Source organism: Tympanuchus pallidicinctus, unplaced genomic scaffold (genome assembly GCF_026119805.1).
Source record: "Tympanuchus pallidicinctus isolate F22 unplaced genomic scaffold, pur_lepc_1.0 scaffold3, whole genome shotgun sequence".
In the NCBI taxonomy this organism is placed as follows: Eukaryota; Metazoa; Chordata; class Aves; order Galliformes; family Phasianidae; genus Tympanuchus; species Tympanuchus pallidicinctus.
The window spans coordinates 67,822,174-67,842,099 of record NW_026294747.1 but is presented as its reverse complement, the minus strand read 5'-3'; the positions used below and the strand labels follow the sequence as shown (position 1 = coordinate 67,842,099).

General features: G+C 39.6%; 1 protein-coding gene across 6 annotated transcripts in view; it reads left to right on the top strand.

The window, feature by feature from the left end:
- Positions 1-19,926, top strand: part of PTPRN2 (protein tyrosine phosphatase receptor type N2) — a 620,450-nt gene that overhangs the window by 526,382 nt on the left and 74,142 nt on the right. For all 6 annotated transcript variants that reach the window (XM_052695759.1, XM_052695758.1, XM_052695760.1 and 3 more), the window contains exon 14: positions 9,703-9,897. In XM_052695759.1, the coding sequence (XP_052551719.1) occupies positions 9,703-9,897 (195 nt within the window). The remainder of the gene's footprint in view (positions 1-9,702; positions 9,898-19,926) is intronic.

The window sequence follows — 19,926 nt, the reverse complement described above, 5'->3', positions numbered from 1 at the left end:
GAGCAAGAGAAAGATGGGAAGGAAAAATTCAGTACACTGTTGCTCTTCTGACAGTGTGAACCACCCAAATCTGGGTTTTGCCTTTTTTCATCTTCTTGGTTAGATAGTTAATTCTGTGGAGGACCAATGCTTGGTACGGGTTAAAGCAGGGTGATTTACTGGGAGAGGTTTCATTGCAGTCGGTCATAGCAGGAGAAGCAATGCCATGGAGCTGAATGTAGATTTAGGGGAAAGAATGATCTACATATGTAAATTCATACTGTATACTGAAATTATGTCATTCAGCATCTCTCCTGTGCTCTGGGGAAATGCTATACATAATAAAATGCGAATGGGAGTGTGTAAAGTCCCCATGGTGTCACTCCCCATAGTAAAATAAAGAGCTGCAATTCCTATTTAACCTCACTGGAAAGCTCTTGAATGTGAGGTAAAGCATGCAGGATGCTTGCCGACCAATCTGATCCCAATTTGAACTTGGTTTTGAAGGTCTGGTTCAATGCACTGGCTCTCCAGGCAATGTTAACTAATAATTTTGTTTGCTTGTTTGAGGATCTTAGAAGTTAATTAAGAAAAAATCAATGAGTGAGGCTTGAGCAGATGCTGGTCACTCCATCTCAGAAGGAATGCTGCAGAAATAGAGGGAGTGGGGAGAAGGTGACAAGAATGATTAATAGCAGGGAAAATGGGTACGAAGAGAGATGGAAAATACAAGTTATTTCTTCTGAAGCAGTAACAAGTGGCAGTATAGAAAAGTAGGAAGCATGTAAGATGAGAAGCTGAAGAAAAAGTGAAACTCTTATTCTCACTTCTGGGTAGCACCGAGCAAAGACACACAGTGATGTTAAATACAGGCTAAAATCTTTCGCTGCTGTGCTTGTTTACTCTAGATGTGAGGTCCCCCTGTACCTCTGCACATCAGTACTGAGCTTGGAGTACAAAATCCCTCTCACTTTCTCCGGTATCTCCTGTAATGGTAATGAAGTGGATATGTAGAAATACTGACCAACATTTTTAATCTTTGTAGGCTTTTGCAGTGTGTGATAGAATATCTGTGCTCAGAGATACAACAGAAGTCATACATAATATTTTTTTCAGAGTTTAGGAGGATTTCACTGTACTACCACATATTGAGCTCCTAATAACCTGCCCTGACTTACTTAAGACCGCCATGCTTTATAAATTCCTTATTTTCACCATGTTTCCTTGTAGGCAACATTTGCATTTGCTATTCCAAGCAGAGCTGAACAGTGAATTCATTTTTATTTTCGGCGGAGAAGGAGTAGAAAGAAATGATTTTAGTTTTAAGGCAGGGAAGTGTAATGACTGGCGCGTTCATCTGTCATGACAGATGATGTTGTGGAAAAAAATATTGCTGATGGCCATTCTTGATAAATACTTCCTTCTCCCAGCATCACGTCTGATATGTGTCACCACCCTTCCACAAAGAAAGGATTCGATAGTTGTACAAGATTGTAGGACTTCTTTTTGTATTTCTCTGCTTGGTTTTAGTGACTGTGTTACCATGAATGCAGTTATGCAGACTTCAGGAGAAGCAATAATAATCTCCAGAATGGGATAAAGCAATGTTTTTGGACATAAGGTTGTAGCTGTTTGTTTCTTTCTGAGCTAGAAGAGGATGCTGAGTTCTGCTGACAAGCTAGAGAGTCTCATTTCAATCAGAAATGATCTCCCATTTTCAGTCCTGCAGAGCAATAAAATAGTGGACTTCACAGATTTAATGTGTGTTTTTCCTGAGAAGCTACAGCTGGCTTAGGACTGCAGTTTTGCCTGCTTTGGGCCCCAGGCAGCTATAAATGCTGGGAGTGGAAGAGGAAACATTTGTGGCAGTTTTCTTCAGAGCTTTGGTGTCTGCTGGAAGCCGGTCCAGCTTGGGGTGTGTGAGACAAAATCAAAGCATGAGAGATTTGTACATGGTTCTGCATGGCCTTGCAGGTTAATTCAGTCATTACTACCATTCATTTGTAAAGCATGCTGTGTGGCTGTCCCTGTGCTAGTGGTGTGTTTACTCTGCGGATTCATAGTAAGCTGCAGCTGTGCCCACATCAGCCTGTAGTGGAGTTGGTTAAAATGGGCAAATTATTGAAGTTTGATTTACATATAAAGGGTATGGCTGTAGGGCCAGTTGTGCAGATTGCTGTGGATACAGGACTACATGTTTGTAGCTGGGTGCTATATCTCAGTTTCTTAGTAGGGTTGAGGGCTGAACTCGGATTCTGTAACATCCTTATTAGCCCTTAACGTGTCTTCCCCTCCAAGTCTTCCATTTACTTATCATATACTGCATGCAATTACACCTGTAATGTGGGAAATGCAATTCAGACAACCAGATTTGGTTGTAAACACAAGAAAATACATTACTCAGATGACGTGCAGGTTTTATTTGTGGCACATAGGTGAATTTCAGATCTTGCTACCTCCAGAATTGGCATTATCTGGATTTGCTCAGACACTGTCAGGAGCACTGAGAAAAACGTGGCAGCTTTTAGACCAGTAGAACTTGAGTGAGCACAGGTCCTTCCTAGTAGCCCTAGTAGGCCCTTAGTTGCATCCCTGCAGTTTCTTTGAGGCTTGGAAGAACACACTACCATGTTGTCATTATTTGAGGAAAATATTAATTTGAATCATTTTAAAGAAACATAAAAATTTTTCATTACGTCTTCTGGTCTGTGAAGTCCTTCTCACTTCCCTCATGTTAAGTCAGGTATCTGTTTCCTGAGACTCTTCCCTTTCACAAATGAGATCTAAGCCGTCCTACTTGCACAGAGTGGTCTCTTGTGTTTTTGTGTGGGACAAAAATCCCCAGCAGTATAAACTAAGCATGGTCTTCAGATTGCCCTGACCCCTGGGAAGCAGCATGATCTGCAAAGAAGCCTATGCCTTCCTGCTGTGGGTAGCAGAGGAAACGGTCCCTTTATTTCAGGGCAGTATTACCCAACCTATACTGCCATCTCCTTCTTGGTGAGCAGAAGCCCATCCCTTTTTGAGCTCCTGAGCTGTCTAGAGTCAGCTCCTGTCCACTGTGTTGGTGGGAGTCACTAGAGGAGTTAAAATAACGATATTTCCTTGAACAGTGTTGGGTAGTTGGTGTGTTTGGTTGGGTGCATATTCACTCCTGCTGGATTTCTAGAGCTGTGTGGTGGATCATGATGGAATATGGCTTTCAGTTTGTTTGATTTTAGGATAAGACAGTGCAAATGCTTGAATTTAAAGAGTGGTTATGAAGCAAATAACTGCAAGTGAAGAAAAAGTCATTCTCCATCTGAGGATTACCGTGCTTTCTTTGCTTTGCCTTGCTGTCTGATTCCTTCTTTCTTTGTGAATGCGAAGAAAGGGGAGTCATAATTATGTGAATCCCAGCCAGGGAATGCTTGGAATGCTAAAAAAAAAAAAAAGTTGAAATTTTTAATGTTGAAGCTCTAATTAAAATTGGAGTCTTATTAGGAAAATGGGTGTTTGACTAAGAAGCAGCAGCCCTGCCTTTTAGGTCATTTAAAACAAATTAAAACCCCTACACTGGGCTGCAAATATACGGATGGTGGAGTGGTGTGAGTGTGCAGGTAGTCACAACAACTGTCACTCCCAGCTGAATGTTGCAGAGCACATTTATGCTAACAATCAAATATATGCATGTTCTGTTCTAATTGTCCCCACACACAGCTCCCCAGCAAGGTCTAGAGAAATACAAAGCAAGCGGTATGGCTATGTAATGATGCATTTGGTGCCATGTCAGAAATGGGATCTCTCTAAATATTACTTACAGACATTTTTCCAGTGTTCTCTCTGTTCCTTTCTCGAAGGCAGGTTGATCTCAGTAGTTGCCTTTTCTGGCAGTGGTAGAAAACGTGTGTGTGAATACTCTACATGTATAAACAGCTCCTTTACTCCTGGACAAAAAGGATGTTAAAATGAAATTAAAGCTTGAAAGTATGTTTCAGTTACTCAAAAAATAGATGGTAATAAAGCTGTAATTATCCCCAAAGCTACAAACACAGTAAATAAGTTAAAGTTGAATTTATAACACCTGCAAGCGTATTAAGTATGCAAAAGCAAAACAAAGGCAGCCAAATGACTTCAGCTTCACCCTATAGTAACACTAAGCAAATTTAGTTAGAGAGTAATGATGTTTGTAGTCCTGGATCCATTTGTTTAAAAAAAAAATGAGCTTACTTTATTTTTGTCATCCTTTAAATCTCACTGCATTATGACTGCAACCATTGCAAAATGGTTAAATCCATGCTGTAAGCATGCAGCTGGCTGCAGCTCATCCTGTAAATAATGCCTCTGTAATTTAAAGGCTAATATTCACATGTATTAAAACTAAGAAAAGCATTCTTATTTCTCACTCAACTTATAAAAGTTAATGTTGGAACTAGATGGTCTTTAAGGTCCCTTCCAAACCAAGCCATTCTATGATTCTGTCTATATTCTTAGTTTTAATTATGTATTTTGTTACAAAGTAGAGCCTAGGGTATTTTACAATTTACCCTAGGCTCTACTATGTTAAAAAATTTTACAATTTAGATAGTGTGTTTAATTTAAAATTTCTATGAAACAGTTCTGTTTTGCATATAAAATGAATTCTGTATGTTTTCTGCATTTTTGTTGATTTTTGCATATAAAATGATTTCTGTATGTTTGTTACTTGTTCCTGCTGGAATATTTGGCAAGTCAGGTTGAAAGGGCTTTGTGTGTGTTATCTATCAGTTATTGTTAATAAACAGTTATTTCTTTGTTTAATGTCTCTGCATTTTCTTAGTAATTGTGCTGTGGAAGTTGTTTATTCTTTCTTACGTTGTTTTTAATTCTGAACATAATTGTGTTGCACTTCTTTCTGGACGGGGTCAGGTGATTTCCACATGGATTTGCCAAGCAGATTTCGAAAAGAGTGGAAATATCAGGCCTGTTTCCTTGACTTCCTTTTTGGGATTATTCAAGTCTGGGGCACAGTTAAAAAAATACATAGATAAATATTATTTTCATTGATATATTGGAAAGAAAATTTATAATGTGTGGGTGATGTTCGAGAAGTGAATGTAACACTGAGGTGCATGTTGGCTGTACCTTACTGGGATGGTGTTGGCAGGACCTAAAGCTCTGAATACGAGGGGAAAAACTTAATGTTGACCATTACTCAGACATGTTTTAGTATCAAGCCCTTCTGTCACCTTATCCCCACCTCAAAGTGTATACATCAGTTTCTCTCTGAAACAAATATTTCAATAAAACACATGAGAGATATATGTGGGGTTTGTTTCCAAAGAGGCGCAGTGCCTCCTTGGTTAAGAGGACCTCATACTAAACCCTGCAGGTTCAGAGACCCTTTCTAGCAAAGCAGTGTGGTACGACTGGCTTTCTATCTAGTTGTTGTCCATTAGTCACAAGTCTACTGATGCCCTTTCTTTCAATTTGGATAAATTCCATTTGTGCTGTGATGTGGTTCATTCACAAGTGGGGATTTGAAAATCCACTTGTTGTACCTTAGGAAATAATTGTTGTGCTTTTCTGTATCTCTGTGAGGACAACCAAGTGTTAGACTTTAAAACCTCAGTGGAAGAGAGCCTTCTTTTTTCTGAGAGTAGTGTTTATGGTTTGTTTAAGGTTATCAATTATGTCTCAAATAAAAAGCTCTCTACAGATGATCATCGTGCTGTACTTTGAACTCATTTAACTGGACATTATTTACAGAATATTTATCTTGGTTATGGCAGTTTTTGTCACGCAGCGATATTACTTTTCCATTATATATTGCATGTGACCGCCACATAAGTTTGATAATAAATGTTGGGAAATAAAAACAGAGTAAGTGCCTCAGTATGATAGCAATTCCCATGTGATGGGAAATAATGTCATAAACTTCAAATTACCTTTTAAATAAATGTTTATGTCCAACCCATCCATTAGATCATAGCCCAAAGGGTCAGGAGGATCATTTCTTCATATTTCACTGTATGCATTATGATTGCTTTTTGAGGTGTAAATGATGTTTTTAAATGAAGAATGGCACCCAAACTATACCCAAACAAAGGCTAGACGTTACAAAGTCGCAGTATGGCAGAAATAGCCCGAGCCACTCTGCTAAATATAGAAGTGCAGCAGTAAACTGAATTCATTCTTAGCAAATATTTTTAATAGCGCATCTGCTGAGACGATACAGAAATACAGCTGTTTGTTTCATTCATGCTGTTTGAGGCTTTGACGTTTTAGCCAAGTTCTAGCTCTAATTATGGTTTGGTGGATGGTAGTTTGCTAAATGCTTAGGAGAGTAAAGATTTTGTAGAACTGGGAAGAGAATACCTGAGTGTGCAGTGAGGTGCACAGATGGCAGGTATCCTATAAATGAGGATTTTAACCTCCCAGGGCTTTGTGTGCTTGCGACGTGATGACAGCTCCCTCAGTGCCCAGGGATGGGATTTCCCTTCAGGCACCAGGTGTGGAACAGCCCATATTCCCCATGCTTTTCACAGGGCCAGAGCAGCCCACCTTGAGTGTGATGCAAGCCTGAATCCCACATTTAGATATGTACGAACTTTGAGCTGCACCTCCCTAGTCCCAGTGTCCTGAAGGAATCCATTTGCATCCTCCAAATGCACTCTGTGTTGAAGTTTTTGTAGATGGTGATGTAGGTGAAGCCTGAAGGCTGAAGAGGATCACTTCTTCAAATTTCACTTTATGCTTTATGATTGCTTTTTTAAAGTGTAGCTGATGTTTTTCAATGAAGAATGACACCTGAATTATATGCAGAGAAAGGCTAGGCTGTAGATGGAGCTATGCTAGAAAGTCAAGAATGGTCAGGTTTAACAGAGGGTGTCTTGGAAGAAGCTGCAGATGTCCGAGGCGTGTGGGGAATGGCGGGTTGCTCAGCCTGGGCTACTGGGAGTAGGGAAGGAAGGGCTGTCCAGGGCCATTGGACCAATCTGGGGATACGTTAAAACAAAAACAGAATCCGTTTGCAGGCAGGGAAAAGCCATTGTCTTGAAGATTTAAAACACCAATCAAGAACCTCAGTGGTGATTTTGTGTGACTCTGATTTGACCTTCCTGTTTACATTAAGCATGTTTTCTGGCTGTGTACAGTGACATGCTCGCTTTGTTTAACGTATTTGACAGTTACAGCAGTTCTGGGAATAATTGTTCTGGTTGTATGTACGTCACGAAAGAAACATGTTGATATTTGGGATAAAGTTACTCTTTAAAAAAAACCTTATTTGTATTTGTTGTGTTTCTCAACCTTTCCTTCCTTTGTGAGGACCATTAACATTAAAATCTGGCTGGAAAACAAAGATTCTCAGTAGCATATTAAATTATTTGTCCAAGACCTTATTTTTACTTGGAAGTTAATATCATCTCGCACCAGTTGGCTGTAGTATTATTTCTTTTATCATTAGCATTTGCATAAAAATGTTACATTAATTTTGTAGAGTTCACTTGTTCTTGATTCTTTTTTGTTAGCAGAGATCTATAATCCTTTCCACAGCAACCACTTGTAAAAGTGGAGGATTATGACTTGGGGCAGGACATGAGCAGCAGGAACAGATCAACTTAAAAACAAAGATCCTGTTTGAGTACAAATGCTATTGTTAGTAGAGAGTTGAAGTGAATCAAGTGTCAGGATGTCTAGCTGAATAAAACAAATTCATATCTATGCCACGTGGCATGCTAGCCAGAAGACACATCTTAGCAGTTCTGTGATAGACTACATATTTTTATACCTTTACTTATTATAGTTTTGCTTAGTTCAGTCAGCCACTCCCTCTGAGAGTGGCTGGTATCTATTCAGAGAGCTTTCTGGTCTTCTGCAGATGTATTTTTCTGTCTAAAAAGTTTCTGCGCTTTTTTCACTTTTCCCAAAATCTGCTAAAAGCTGGGATTTGAAATTGCACTGCTATAAGGTCATTTGGAGGTTAACAAAAGCCATTTTGGACTGTTGTTGTCTTTTCTGATTATGTGTGATCCTTCAGAAAAAGAGATACCTTTTCTTTGTCCCTATATTTAAAAAAATGTGTAATGAAGTCTGGTTTTTTATATATTGGTAGTTTAACTGACTTAATTAACATTAATAAATGTGACTCAATTTCAAATTATTTTTGAGATTTTTTTACTAATATTTGGTCTATTAAAATTGGTAAGAAGTCAGTAGAAGTAACAAGTGACAGAAGATGTTCTAGTGGAAGCGAGGGGAAAAAAAAACATAAATACTGAATTTTGTAATATTTTGTAAGTACTGAAGAATTCTGCATAAACACCTCTAATGACAAGGCAGGAAGCTTTGGTAGAAGTCAGGCAAATGGAAGATGTATGGAGGGGTCTTTAATCATTGCCACATTGAGACAAGAGGAGCCTCCATGCAATGGTTTCAGTGGTTTTGTCTGTTTGCATGCTTGCTACTGCATGGATTAGGATCTGTCTTCAATACCCTGAAGTTTGCAAGGTCAAATAAAAACCGTTCTCCTAAAGTTATATTTCTAACTCTTGTATGAAAAAGATTTTATTGTGCTTGATATATGGAGTTCTTCACATCATTCTACTGATGGCACTTGGGCTGTAACTGTATTATCAGTGAATAAGAAAACAGGCCCCAGCATTTCAATAGTATGAATTCTTCAGACTGTATTATTTCGTTAGCTCGAGGCAAAAAACTGTGCTCTTAGGGCTCATCTGTGCAGAATGAGTAATCCACGACAAATGTGCAGCCACACTGCGCCTGCAATATGCCCAGATCCCGTGGACTAGCCAGTCTTGCTGTGCAACACAGGCAGCCAAGTGTCTCTCATGGACAATAGGCATATGCTAAAAAATGATAATTTTATTATGCTGTCTGAGATTTTGCTATAGATAAGTGATTCTAAGAATATTACTACAATCACAGAAGAAGTGTGGGTCTGTTTATCCCGTTTAAGTCAGACTTCTATGCTGAAAAGAGTTGCTTTTACCAACAGAATTTTCTGTTACCTAACCACCATTCTGTGAATTCTTTTATGTGAATTCTATGCACAGTGAAAGTGAAATGTGAGTGAAAATACTTATTTGTAGTGCAATCAGTGTTGGTGTTTTTACATGGCTTGCATTAGGCTGTGTGATAGCTCAAATTTACTTTCTTTGCCAAAGCTGCCTAAACAATACAGTGACAGATTTCTGTTTTTATTCTTCATTACTGTCAGTCTTCATCCTCTCTGCCCCACATCGGGGAGGAAGCATTGTGAGTTTGCTGTTTTAATGAAGAGAAATGATGCATCTATCAACTAGAATTTATGGTGGAGGGCACATCAATTCAGTTGCCTTGAGCTTGCTGAGTTTGCATATTCAGGGCCAAGTAGTGCTCTCGATTACTCCTGTGCAACCCCATTAACTTCAGTAGGTTACGCAGTTCAGAAGTGGCTGTGCTGAAGGCAAGGCAGTGTTAGGGAAAAAGGGAGATCTGTTGGCAAAGTCAAGCTCCAGAGTATTATTCTCAAGGCGACGAGTACACAGTCATAATTCAACTTTTGAAAGGTTCGGATTGACATCATATCGTCATTTCACAGAGTATTTAAATTTTGTAGATGCAGAGAGCCTCCCCCCAGAAATAAAAAACCAAAGCCAACAGTTCTAGCCTGGAAACATATTGTAAATTGTATGTCTGCAGTTGAGTGTATGCTGTAATTATTTCACAACTGTAGGTTGCTTCTTCCTTCTCTCTCCACAGGAGCTGTGCCGTCAGCGCATGGCCGTGAAGACGTCTGATCGCCCAGAGCCCCTGCGTGCCTCTCGAATCAATAGTGTTTCCTCCCAGTTCAGTGATGGGCCCATTCCCAGCCCTTCGACTCGCAGCAGCACGTCGTCCTGGTGTGAGGAGCCGGTGCAGTCCAACATGGACATCTCCACCGGCCACATGATCTTGGTAAGGCAGTTTTTCTTCAAGGCATGTGAAATGCCATCAGAATGTGAGGTGCCCGCTCAGCTTTTGGTAGGAGTTAACTTACACACAAATGACGACTACCTTTTCACGTGTAAAAATATTCCTGAACCTCCTTGGTAATCCTAGCTTTGTATAATTAAAATAAAGGGATTTTTATTTCTTTCTCATTATATTGTTTATATTTCTCTCTGGGGGATATTTTTTTATCTTGGACGTACAAATTGTTTGTGTGCTTGCTTCAAAAAAGATAAGTCGTGCTTTGGCCCTTTGTGCTGGTAATTTATGTTTAGTTCCGTTTGGACAGCTGAAGAAAATGCTAAATTTCTGATCAGGTTGGTTTTTGTGTGTTTTTACTGTGCGGAGGTATTTGAGCTGAGAATGCAACATAATATTACCTAGTAATATGGAACAATTTCATTTTCATCACCCCTGGAACAGATCTTAATTTTGTTATTTTTATCAGGTTTTTTTCCCTCTAAGCTGGATCTCTTTTATGTTTGAAAGGATACAAATATATTGTCTTAATGGAGATTGATTTGGAAAACTTGGGTTACTTCCAATCTTAGTTTGAGATTAGTGTCAGTGTAGGAAATGGACACATGAAAATCTGCCTGTATGCATGGAACAGCTCTAGCAGTCCAGAACAGAGGCCAGTGGTCAGGACTTGCTGCTTGATTCTGTCTTTCCCTGCTAAGTGTCTACTGGGAGAGCTGTGGAGTAATCCCTGGGTTTTGTGCTTCATTTTACTTCTTTAAGTATTTGCTGTCTTTGTAGAGTGCATTGAAATTGACTGAAAAGTTGTTAGGCAATGGCAAAGATCATGTTACTTTGTGTTACTTCACTTTCTGTGTTTGATTTGTGCTATTTTTCAGTAGTATTTAGTATTTTTTAATAGGACTGATTTCAAGTAAGGACCCTTTCCATTTGGTACCATTGCCATTCTTTTGGACACTTCCCTGTTGACTTACGCACATCTGTGCAGCTCTGAAGGCTGACCTGTGGGTTTTTTGAAAAGGAAGTTTGTCTCCATGATGTGATATTTTGGGGTCATACTTTTTCCATTTCTTTCTCTTTTAAAGGATTTACATTTGAAAGTACTCTTTGTAGAACTTCTCTGAGTTCTTTAAGCCATCTTATCTAACGGAGAATGGAATGAGGGCAAGCAAAACCCAGAGAGCTAGTTTGACCCCAGCCATGTTACTGACCTTCTTCAGCCTTGGTCAGGTCAGCTATAAAACTGAGCAAAAGCAGGGCAAGTTTGAAAAACAGACTCTTTATCCCAGAATGTCATCCTGAGTAAACACTTATTCCCTGTCCCTGCAAATATTAAGTTTAACACTGATGTACAACTGCAGTTTAGAAAGGGTTTTCTGCCATGGCAGAAAATCATATGTCACGCTTCCTATTGTCCCACTTTTGCCTAACTGGAGTGAAATTCACTTGATTTTTCTTTCACAGTTATATAAAGTGCTTGAGAAAAAAGTATTCCAGTTGTCCAACTCAAAATAAATCCAAATCCCTGTGGTAGTGTTCCATATTTGTATGGAAGTAAAAGCAAAATTTCCTTTTATATATATATATATATATATATATATATATATATATATATGGTAAAATGCACTTGATATTTCCAAACCATTCCAATTACTTGATCACATTCTTTTCTTATTCTGGATATGGGAATTTCTGCAAAATTGCAGGAAAGCTATACGAAAAAAAAGTCTTTGAATAAACTTAAATAGAATCAGATTGCACAAGATCACTGTTATGGTGTTCAATGTCCATAATACAGTCAATGCTGTTTAACCCTGAATGAACTCATACATATGTTAGCTATCTAAGAGCATATGTTGTATCTTAGGTGGTGAGGGTTCAAGGAAGGGTAAAAGAAATGCTGTAATGTCTTGAGAGTACAAACCACACAGAGAGAATAAAAATAGTTAATTTGTGTAGTCTAAACTGGACAAATAAAAGTCAGTGAGTCAGGGAAGTCTGTGTATTGTGCTTTGAAATATGGGATGGGGAAAAATTGTTCTTAATGGACAGAGATGATACAAATAGGAGAAAAATGTGAGTTAGAGTCAAAAGGATGCATTTAGCTTGGATATCAGGGCAAGCCTAATAGGAGGGTCAGGCGGGCACTGGGTTGTTTACTTAAGGGAAGTAGTTAAACCATAAATTCATGATTTGATGAAGGCAAAGCCAGGTTAGGTTTACATGGGAAGATCAGCGTCATGCAGTTGCAGCACTGGGCAGATGATTGGACTTGATCAGAATTACTCCTGTTTTGTGTCACTGTGGGTCACGCTGAAACCAGAGAGCTGGCCCAATGTGTGTTTTGCTCAAAAATAAATGCACGTATCCTTAATACCTTATTTGCCTGAATCTCTCTGCCTCTGGAGAGGCTGTGACTTGATGAACTTCAGCAATAGGAAGACTCGCCAGACAGAGCTCTTCCTGCCTCTGCCCTGCAGCTACACGTTGAGGGGAGTAAAAGACCCCACTTCACATCTTATAGATCATTCAGTGCAAGAATTTTCCCAGTTCTTCCTATTTCCTGCTGCTAGATTCCTCTCATCTTCTGAATTTTTAAAGATATTTTTTATGAAAGATATCTCAATGCTTGAAAAAGCAACAAGAAATATTAGCAAGGGGCCCAGTAAGGATAGCAAATGCTATCTGCTTTGCAGGGTAAATGCACTTATAGCTCTATAAATGTATTTTTCAGCTCCACATTGTGTGCCGATGTAGCAGTTAGCTGAGTTAGGGCTCCTCAGCCTTTATTGTTCATGGGTGCCAAAGCCTCCCAAGAGAAAATGAAACGATAGATTACTGTGTAAAGTGGCAGCAGGAAATATTTTATTTTGATTTATAAACAGAATAAATCTTGAATGGAAATAACTTAGAATAAATAAACCTGCAGCTGCTAAGTGACTCTGCATAGTCCCTTTCTTGCTCACGGGTACCGTTGGTCAGAAATGCTATCGCAAAGGTCATTTAATTTGCTGGAAAAGTCTGGCTGTAACTGAAATGTTGTCCAAACCACCCAAAACTTGAGCTTGTTGGAGTCTCTGGCCGGCCACAGGTACTCTTTTCTTAGAGGACTAGATGCTTGTGATTAGCTGATCACTTGTAACACTTGAGGTCTGGAGAAACCAGGAATCTGCCAAACCCATGTGGCTGTGGGGCAGTCTCCTTAGGTAGGCTTAAATCTTTGAGAGTAAAATCTTGCATTCCTGTCACTTTCCTGTACAACAAGGACAATGTCTGTGCACTGTTGACAGTAGCATGAGTCAGTTTGTACTATTGGCAGTAGGAAGTAGGGAGGACTCAGGAGACCCATAGCAATGTTCCATGCCTTTTTCCTTTTTCACATTCTTTTCCTCACATTTGCAGCAGGAGGATGGCCCATATGGCACTTTTTTGATTCTATCATCTTTCTGAAAAATACAAACACTTTGGAAAATGTAATTAGAGGAGCATGTTTTATGCAGTCATGTTTGTCGCACTGACTGGCTGGTTTCAGCACAAGCAACAGCAAAGAGGTGCCCTCGATTCAGTCACTGTTGTTCTGCAAGAAAATGATTGTTTTCTAGAAGGTCAGAGGAAAGGAAAGAGCAGAAACTGGGAATCAGATTTCCATCCACTTTATTCACATGTGTACATCCACATTTTATGTTCCATGAGAAGTCCTAATAAAGAATCAAACTTCCACTTGTAGTCCAATAGAAGAATCATAGGGTTTTGAAGGTGTCCAGGAGATATATAGTATAATTTACTGGGACTCCTAATTTTACCTACATTTTAGATACTTGATGAAGTGGTGTTGCTGATTTGAGTTCATAAATTCCCTTTGTAGTTGATGAAGAGAGTGGGTACCTATGAAGGGCTCCAGAGAATTAAGCAGAGAGGTTTTTACTTGGGACTTCTGCTGTGCTGCCTGCATCATCCCACTGACATCTCCAACCTCACAGAATCATAGGATGGTTGAGGTCAGAAGGGATTTCTCCATCCTGTCCAACCTCCTTTTCAAGCTGGATGTCTAGAGCATGACCAGATGTCTTCTCAGTGGCTCGAAGAAGGATTATCTCCAAATTAGATGAAGGATTCTCTATTTTTCATACTCAAGAACAAGTTCAGCATGTAAGTTAGGTAGATTGGATCCCGCTTTTGCTTCATACATTTCCATGCTTGTTTGATTAAAATAAATATAACCTTATGAATTTTTATGTAAAGAAATGTGGTGCAAAAAGGGACTTTATGCTTTTGACAACATTTTGATGTAATTTTCTGAATACTATATATGAGAGGGAATTTGCAGAAGCAGAAGTGATTTTCTGTGTTTGAGTTGTTGGGTTTTTTTCCTTCAAAAGATATACGTGCAAAATCTGAAACATTATACATAAATTAGAGTATCAGAAAATGTGAATTTCCGAGACCAATTCTGGTAGTTGTTTAAGCTGGTAGTCTGAGGAGTGTTCTCCCTGAAGATATGAAACTGCTGTATGTATTGGAAAAAATAATGGTTTGTGATAGTTCATACATACTCTGGTATTCAGTAGGAGAAGAAAGTATTGCTATGGGTTTGAACAAGGCAGTGGGAACAAATGAGCAAGAGACTGAAATTGAGAGCTTTGCATGGAGAAGATGTAAGTCCACTTGATCCCTTTGCCCTTGCATTATACTTGCTAAACCAAAAGGACCTTCCCCATAGAGAAGCAAGGGATGGCCTGATACGAGAACTGCTTGTCATAAGGAAGTTCTCATGGTCTTTGAGCACTATTTGGGGTACAAAGGCGTCTAGGGGACAAAGACCTGCTGCTGGGAAACCAGTCAAACCCAGTAACTTGAATTTTGCATGCAGTTTCATTCTGATGCTGAATCAGTGTAAGGTTTCTTCACAGAATCATAGAATGGCCTGGGTTGTAAAGGACCACAATGCTCATCCTGTTTCAACTCCCTGCTACGTGCAGGATCCCCAACCACCAGACCAGGCTGCCCAGAGCCACATCCAGCCTGGACTTGAATGCCTCCAGGGATGGGGCATCCACAGCCTCCTTGGGCAACCTGTTCCAGTGCATCACCACCTTCTCTGTGAGTTTCTTGTGAGACATAGAAGGGTGACAAGGAGAGAATAGTTTCCAAGGTTGCAGCTGGGGCTTTTTGATAACATTGGTATCTTACAGTTTCTGCATGGTAATTTTTAGATGACTTCAGTATGCCTGGTTTGAAAGTGAACTCCTTGAGGTAGCTGCTGTAGATTTTCTTTGAATTGAATGTGGAGGAGTGTGGAGTTGTATGATAGAAGACACACACCAAGGAAAAAAAAAAAAAGTGAATGTTAAATAAATCCTCAACCAAATTTTGTTGAAATTCCGGGGATTTTATTCTTAAAGCTGCAATAAAAGCATGAGCAGAAGGCATCTAAACCCACTTTCCTAAACAGAGAACTTGCAGCACTAAGGACTGACAGCACTGTGCCAGATGCAGACGCACTTTCCACCTTGAGCTTAATCCCAGTGCACACAAAACATCTCCTGAGCAAAGGAGCTAAGGAGCAGTGTGTGAGCATACTGAGCATACTGCACTGCCTGGAGACACATTCCGTGATTAATGCCAGCAGAGACAAAGGTGAGGAGTGCAGGAAGTGAGAACAGGGTCTTTGTCACAGTTACGGTGTTTGATTAGTTAGCAGTTTTGTTGTTTGTTTTATTTTTCCATGTTGTTTTTTCCTCCTACGGCCGTTAATTTTTCCGTAGTTCTTCATGAATTCAGAGACTATAGATACTCTGTTTATAAAAGCTTCCGACTGAGAAAACAAACAAAAAATCCTCCCTCGCATGGCAAGGAAGACAAGTCAGTGGCAAAGTTCAGCTAAAAGCACGAGCTCCTTACACGTATGTTAAGTGGATCTAAATCCCAATTTATCTTTCAGTTCCACCAATATAAATAGATGTAGGAGTCTCTTGAAATGCAAGTCCCAAGAAAGCTTTGGCCCTAAAGGCCATTTTATCACAGACAGTCAGATTAGAGGAGCCACATGAGAAAAGGCTGTTGTGCGTATGGCATCACTCAGTGACAAGATAGCCAATAGCCCCTAAAGGACATAAATACTGTGGATGAGAAAATCTTTACCCTTCTCCCTGAGTTGTCACATTTTCAGGGACAGGCAGAGTTGTAAGATTTTCTGTTGATTAAATGACATTTATCCTTTCATTTTAGGATGCTTTTTTTCTCTCTCTCTCTGAGTGTTTAAATCGCTTGGAAACATTTGCCTTTGTTTATTTAAAGTCAGGACTTGAGATACAGTAACAAAGAGAAGCTTCCAAAAAAGTACAAGAAGTCTTGTTGCTTACAAAAATGGCTCTGCAAATAGAGCCAGAAATGCTATCAACGGATGTACTACATAGATTTCTTAAATAAAACTGAGAAAATGTGTTCATGAACCAGTTACTTTTTTGCATTTTAATTTCTGTTTCATGTTCAGTTGCCTCCCTCTTGCTATATTAATCTTGCTGAATACTCCTTAGGAAATAACAACAATTACAATCAACGTTAAATTAGGAAAAACATTCCTCTTGAATACAGATTGATATTAATTTCAAAATCTTTTTTTTTCCCCCCTGAATTTCCCCCTGTTGGTTGTTTTTCCCAAATGTATTCACCATTTGAGTTAACTTGCCAAGTTTCTGTAATATATCTTGATCTGTTGCTTGACAGGGAGGTGTTCAATTTGGCTCCCTGCAAGCTGCTTTGGTTGAACACTTTTAGCTACTTTGTACCTTTCCAAGAAAGGTTTTAAGTAGAACAAATGAAGAAAACGTCTTTGCCAACGTTGTAGAGTGGCGATCTTTAAAGTATTGTATGGGGTGAAATACTTGATGCTTGACTAGCCTGTGTGGCTGGATGCACCTAGTAAAAAGGAAGCATCATTGCCATGGCTGGAACAAAAGCTGGTGGCTATCTGCACTTCATCCTGTATCTCTCAGCTTTTCTCCATTTCTAGCGATGGTCCAAGTACTGTCAAGGCAAGATTATTACCCCTTGTAGCACATACCATAGGAAGAGGTAGGAGGTTGTTTGGTGAAGAGGTCTGTTTTTTGTTCCTCTGTATTGAGAACAAGCCATGTCTTTGGGTCCTCAGCTGCTTTTGAAAGTTGCACTAGAGATAGAGATGGACACTCATCAAGGAGGCCAATAGTCTTTTGGTTCTGCTTCTCTCTGTATTTGTGTTTGTAGCAGATTCAGCAATTCATGGTATTTTGGATCTAACAAGTGGAAATGCCTATTTGTAAGGAGAAGGGCACTAAAAGTTACTCAGAAGGACTTCTCAGTCAGGATAATCACAGAATCACAGAATCACAGGGTTGGAAGAGACCTCAAGGATCATGAATCTCCAACCCCCTGCCACAGGCAGGGCCACCAACCTCCCCATTCAATACCAGACCAGGCTGCCCAGGGCCCCATCCAACCTGGCCTTGAACACCTCCAAGGACGGGGCATCCACAACCTCTCTGGGCGGCTGTTCCAGCACCTCACCACTCTCATGGTAAAGAATTTCCCCCTGATACCCCACCTAAATCTCCTCTCCCTCAACTTAAAACCATTTCCCCTCGTCCTACACATATCAACCCTTTCAAAGAGTTGATTCCCCTCCCATCTGTAGGCTCCCTTTAGGTACTGAAAGGCTGCCATGAGGTCACCCCGCAGCCTTCTTTTCTCCAATGCTGAACAAGCCCAGCTTCCTCAGCCTGTCCTCATAGGGGAGGTGCTCCAGTCCCCTGATGATCTTTGTGTCTTTCCTCTGGACCCTCTCCAATAGCTCCCTGTCTTTTTTGTACTGGAGGCTCCACACTTGGACGCAGTATAATGAGATGATGTTACCTGTTGTCGCGTATTTCTGAACTGGTAGCAAAGATCAGATATGGGAGGAAGGTTCAGGATGCAACTGCAACTATGTGGTGCTTATAGAGAGAGGACATAATATTAGCACTATGTTTTTGTGCTGACATACCAACTGCAGTTTAAAATACCCAGGAAATGTCCAGTGATATTTTGGAGGGATCCTTCTCCTCATGTGTGCTGTACAGTGATGGTTAAGACCCTGCTGGCCATGAAGGCACCTAAAACACTCCACTGATTTAACTAAATCAGTTTATGCTCATCTTCAGGGCAAAATTTAAACAAAACAAAAACAAACAAACAAAACTTGCTGAAACTTTTCCTGTCATGAGATCTTAATTTGGCACTGTTTTGTGAGTAAGGTATCTGAGTTTGGCTGTTATTTTTAAAATATAATGTGTAGGACACTGGAAAAACACTCCTGTGATGATCAAATTTTGCATATGCACCCACGAAACAGCTGTGGAAAAATTTTTAAATAAATAATCTGTGAAGTATGTTTGTGGATGACATAGTATTTACTGCTTCATAAAGGAGGAGTGTGTTATTTTTTGGTCAAAACCAGATAAAATGGAAGGCTACTACCCTCAAATATCCCATCACCCCTAGCATGTCCTTGCAAAGCATGCACTTAGGCAGTGATTTTCTCTCTTTGTATAACTTTCGGTTTTTTGTTTTTTGTTTTGGGCTGGATTTGTGTCTTCCCATTTTTTTTTCTGGTTGACAGCTTTCTCATGTCTTTCTCATCCTCTTGTCCTAAAGCTGTATGCTGGTGCACCATGAGCTTTTCCAGCTGGCCAAAAGAAAACAAATAAAAGCTGGGGAAACGTAGAACCATAGAATGATAGAATGGCCTGGATTATAAAGGACCACAATGATCATCTCGTTTCAACCCCCTGCTATATGCAGGGTTGCCAACCACCAGACCAGGCTGCCCAGAGCCACATCCAGCCTGGCCTTGAATGCCTCCAGGGATGGGGAATTCACAACAGCTAAGAGATAGGAGAATTGAGAGTTATTCCTTGCTTCTGTCCACTTGCTGTACCACTTCACTGAACTAAGAATAGGAGGGAGAGGTGGCAAGTACTCACAAGAATTACCTTCTTCAAGCATGACTTGTTACTGCTGTGAGAATTAGCCTGTGCCCTTTTCGTGTTAAATTGCTACAAGAAATGGTGCCCAGGTTCCAAGCTGTTTTTCTTCTCGGTGTGGTTAGTAGTAAATACATTAATGTCTGTCAAAGATGGTTGGATTCTGGATTTGGCATGTCTTAAGAACAGGTTTCACTGAACATGTGTCACAGATGTGTTATTTAAAAGATGAATTATGTGGAGGTTTTCCTCTTTTTGACCTGGCTGTTTGTACACCCTAAAATATTCCCATGAGCATCCATTAGCCCTAACATACAGAGCAACTGAGCTCCAGTGGCTGTCACAGCACAGTGAATTGAAGTATGTGTATTTGTACTTGTTCGATTAAATATGTGCATATACAACACATTCCTTTAATGAAAACAAATAAAAAATGACAGTGTCTCCTTACTGAATCCTTTATAGTGATACTCTGAGCATTGGAGAGAATCTGATCATTGCAAATGTATTTAAGCATTTTTGCTTTAACATCAAAAAGGTACTGAGTGTGAGAAAACAAATAGCAGTCAGTTATTTAGTACTGATTACATTATTTTCTTATTTAAGTAGATCTTAGTTTCTTGCAAAAAAAAAAATACTGAAGGATTAGTAAAGCATACTCTGAGTTGTGTTCTTGCTGTCATCCAAATTCACAGAAAGAAGAAAACGTATTAAAGAAATTCGGTAAGACCAGGTGGTCTGAGTGAATAATTTCCCTTTCATTAACATATTCCCCTTATTAACTTTGTAATTAATTGTACATAGCTAAGGAAAGCTATGGAAATTGCATTTTGAGATGTATCAAAGCTGACTCTGTGCTGCAGACTTCCATGCAATTTACTATTAATGAAGCACGAGATGGAGGCCCCAAATCTATAATTATTACTTACTATTTGAATGACAAGCAAAGAATTTTATCAGCACAGTTTCAAATGAAAGGGGATTAGCAGCTAATGTTGAAATTGTTAATCTTTCTTAT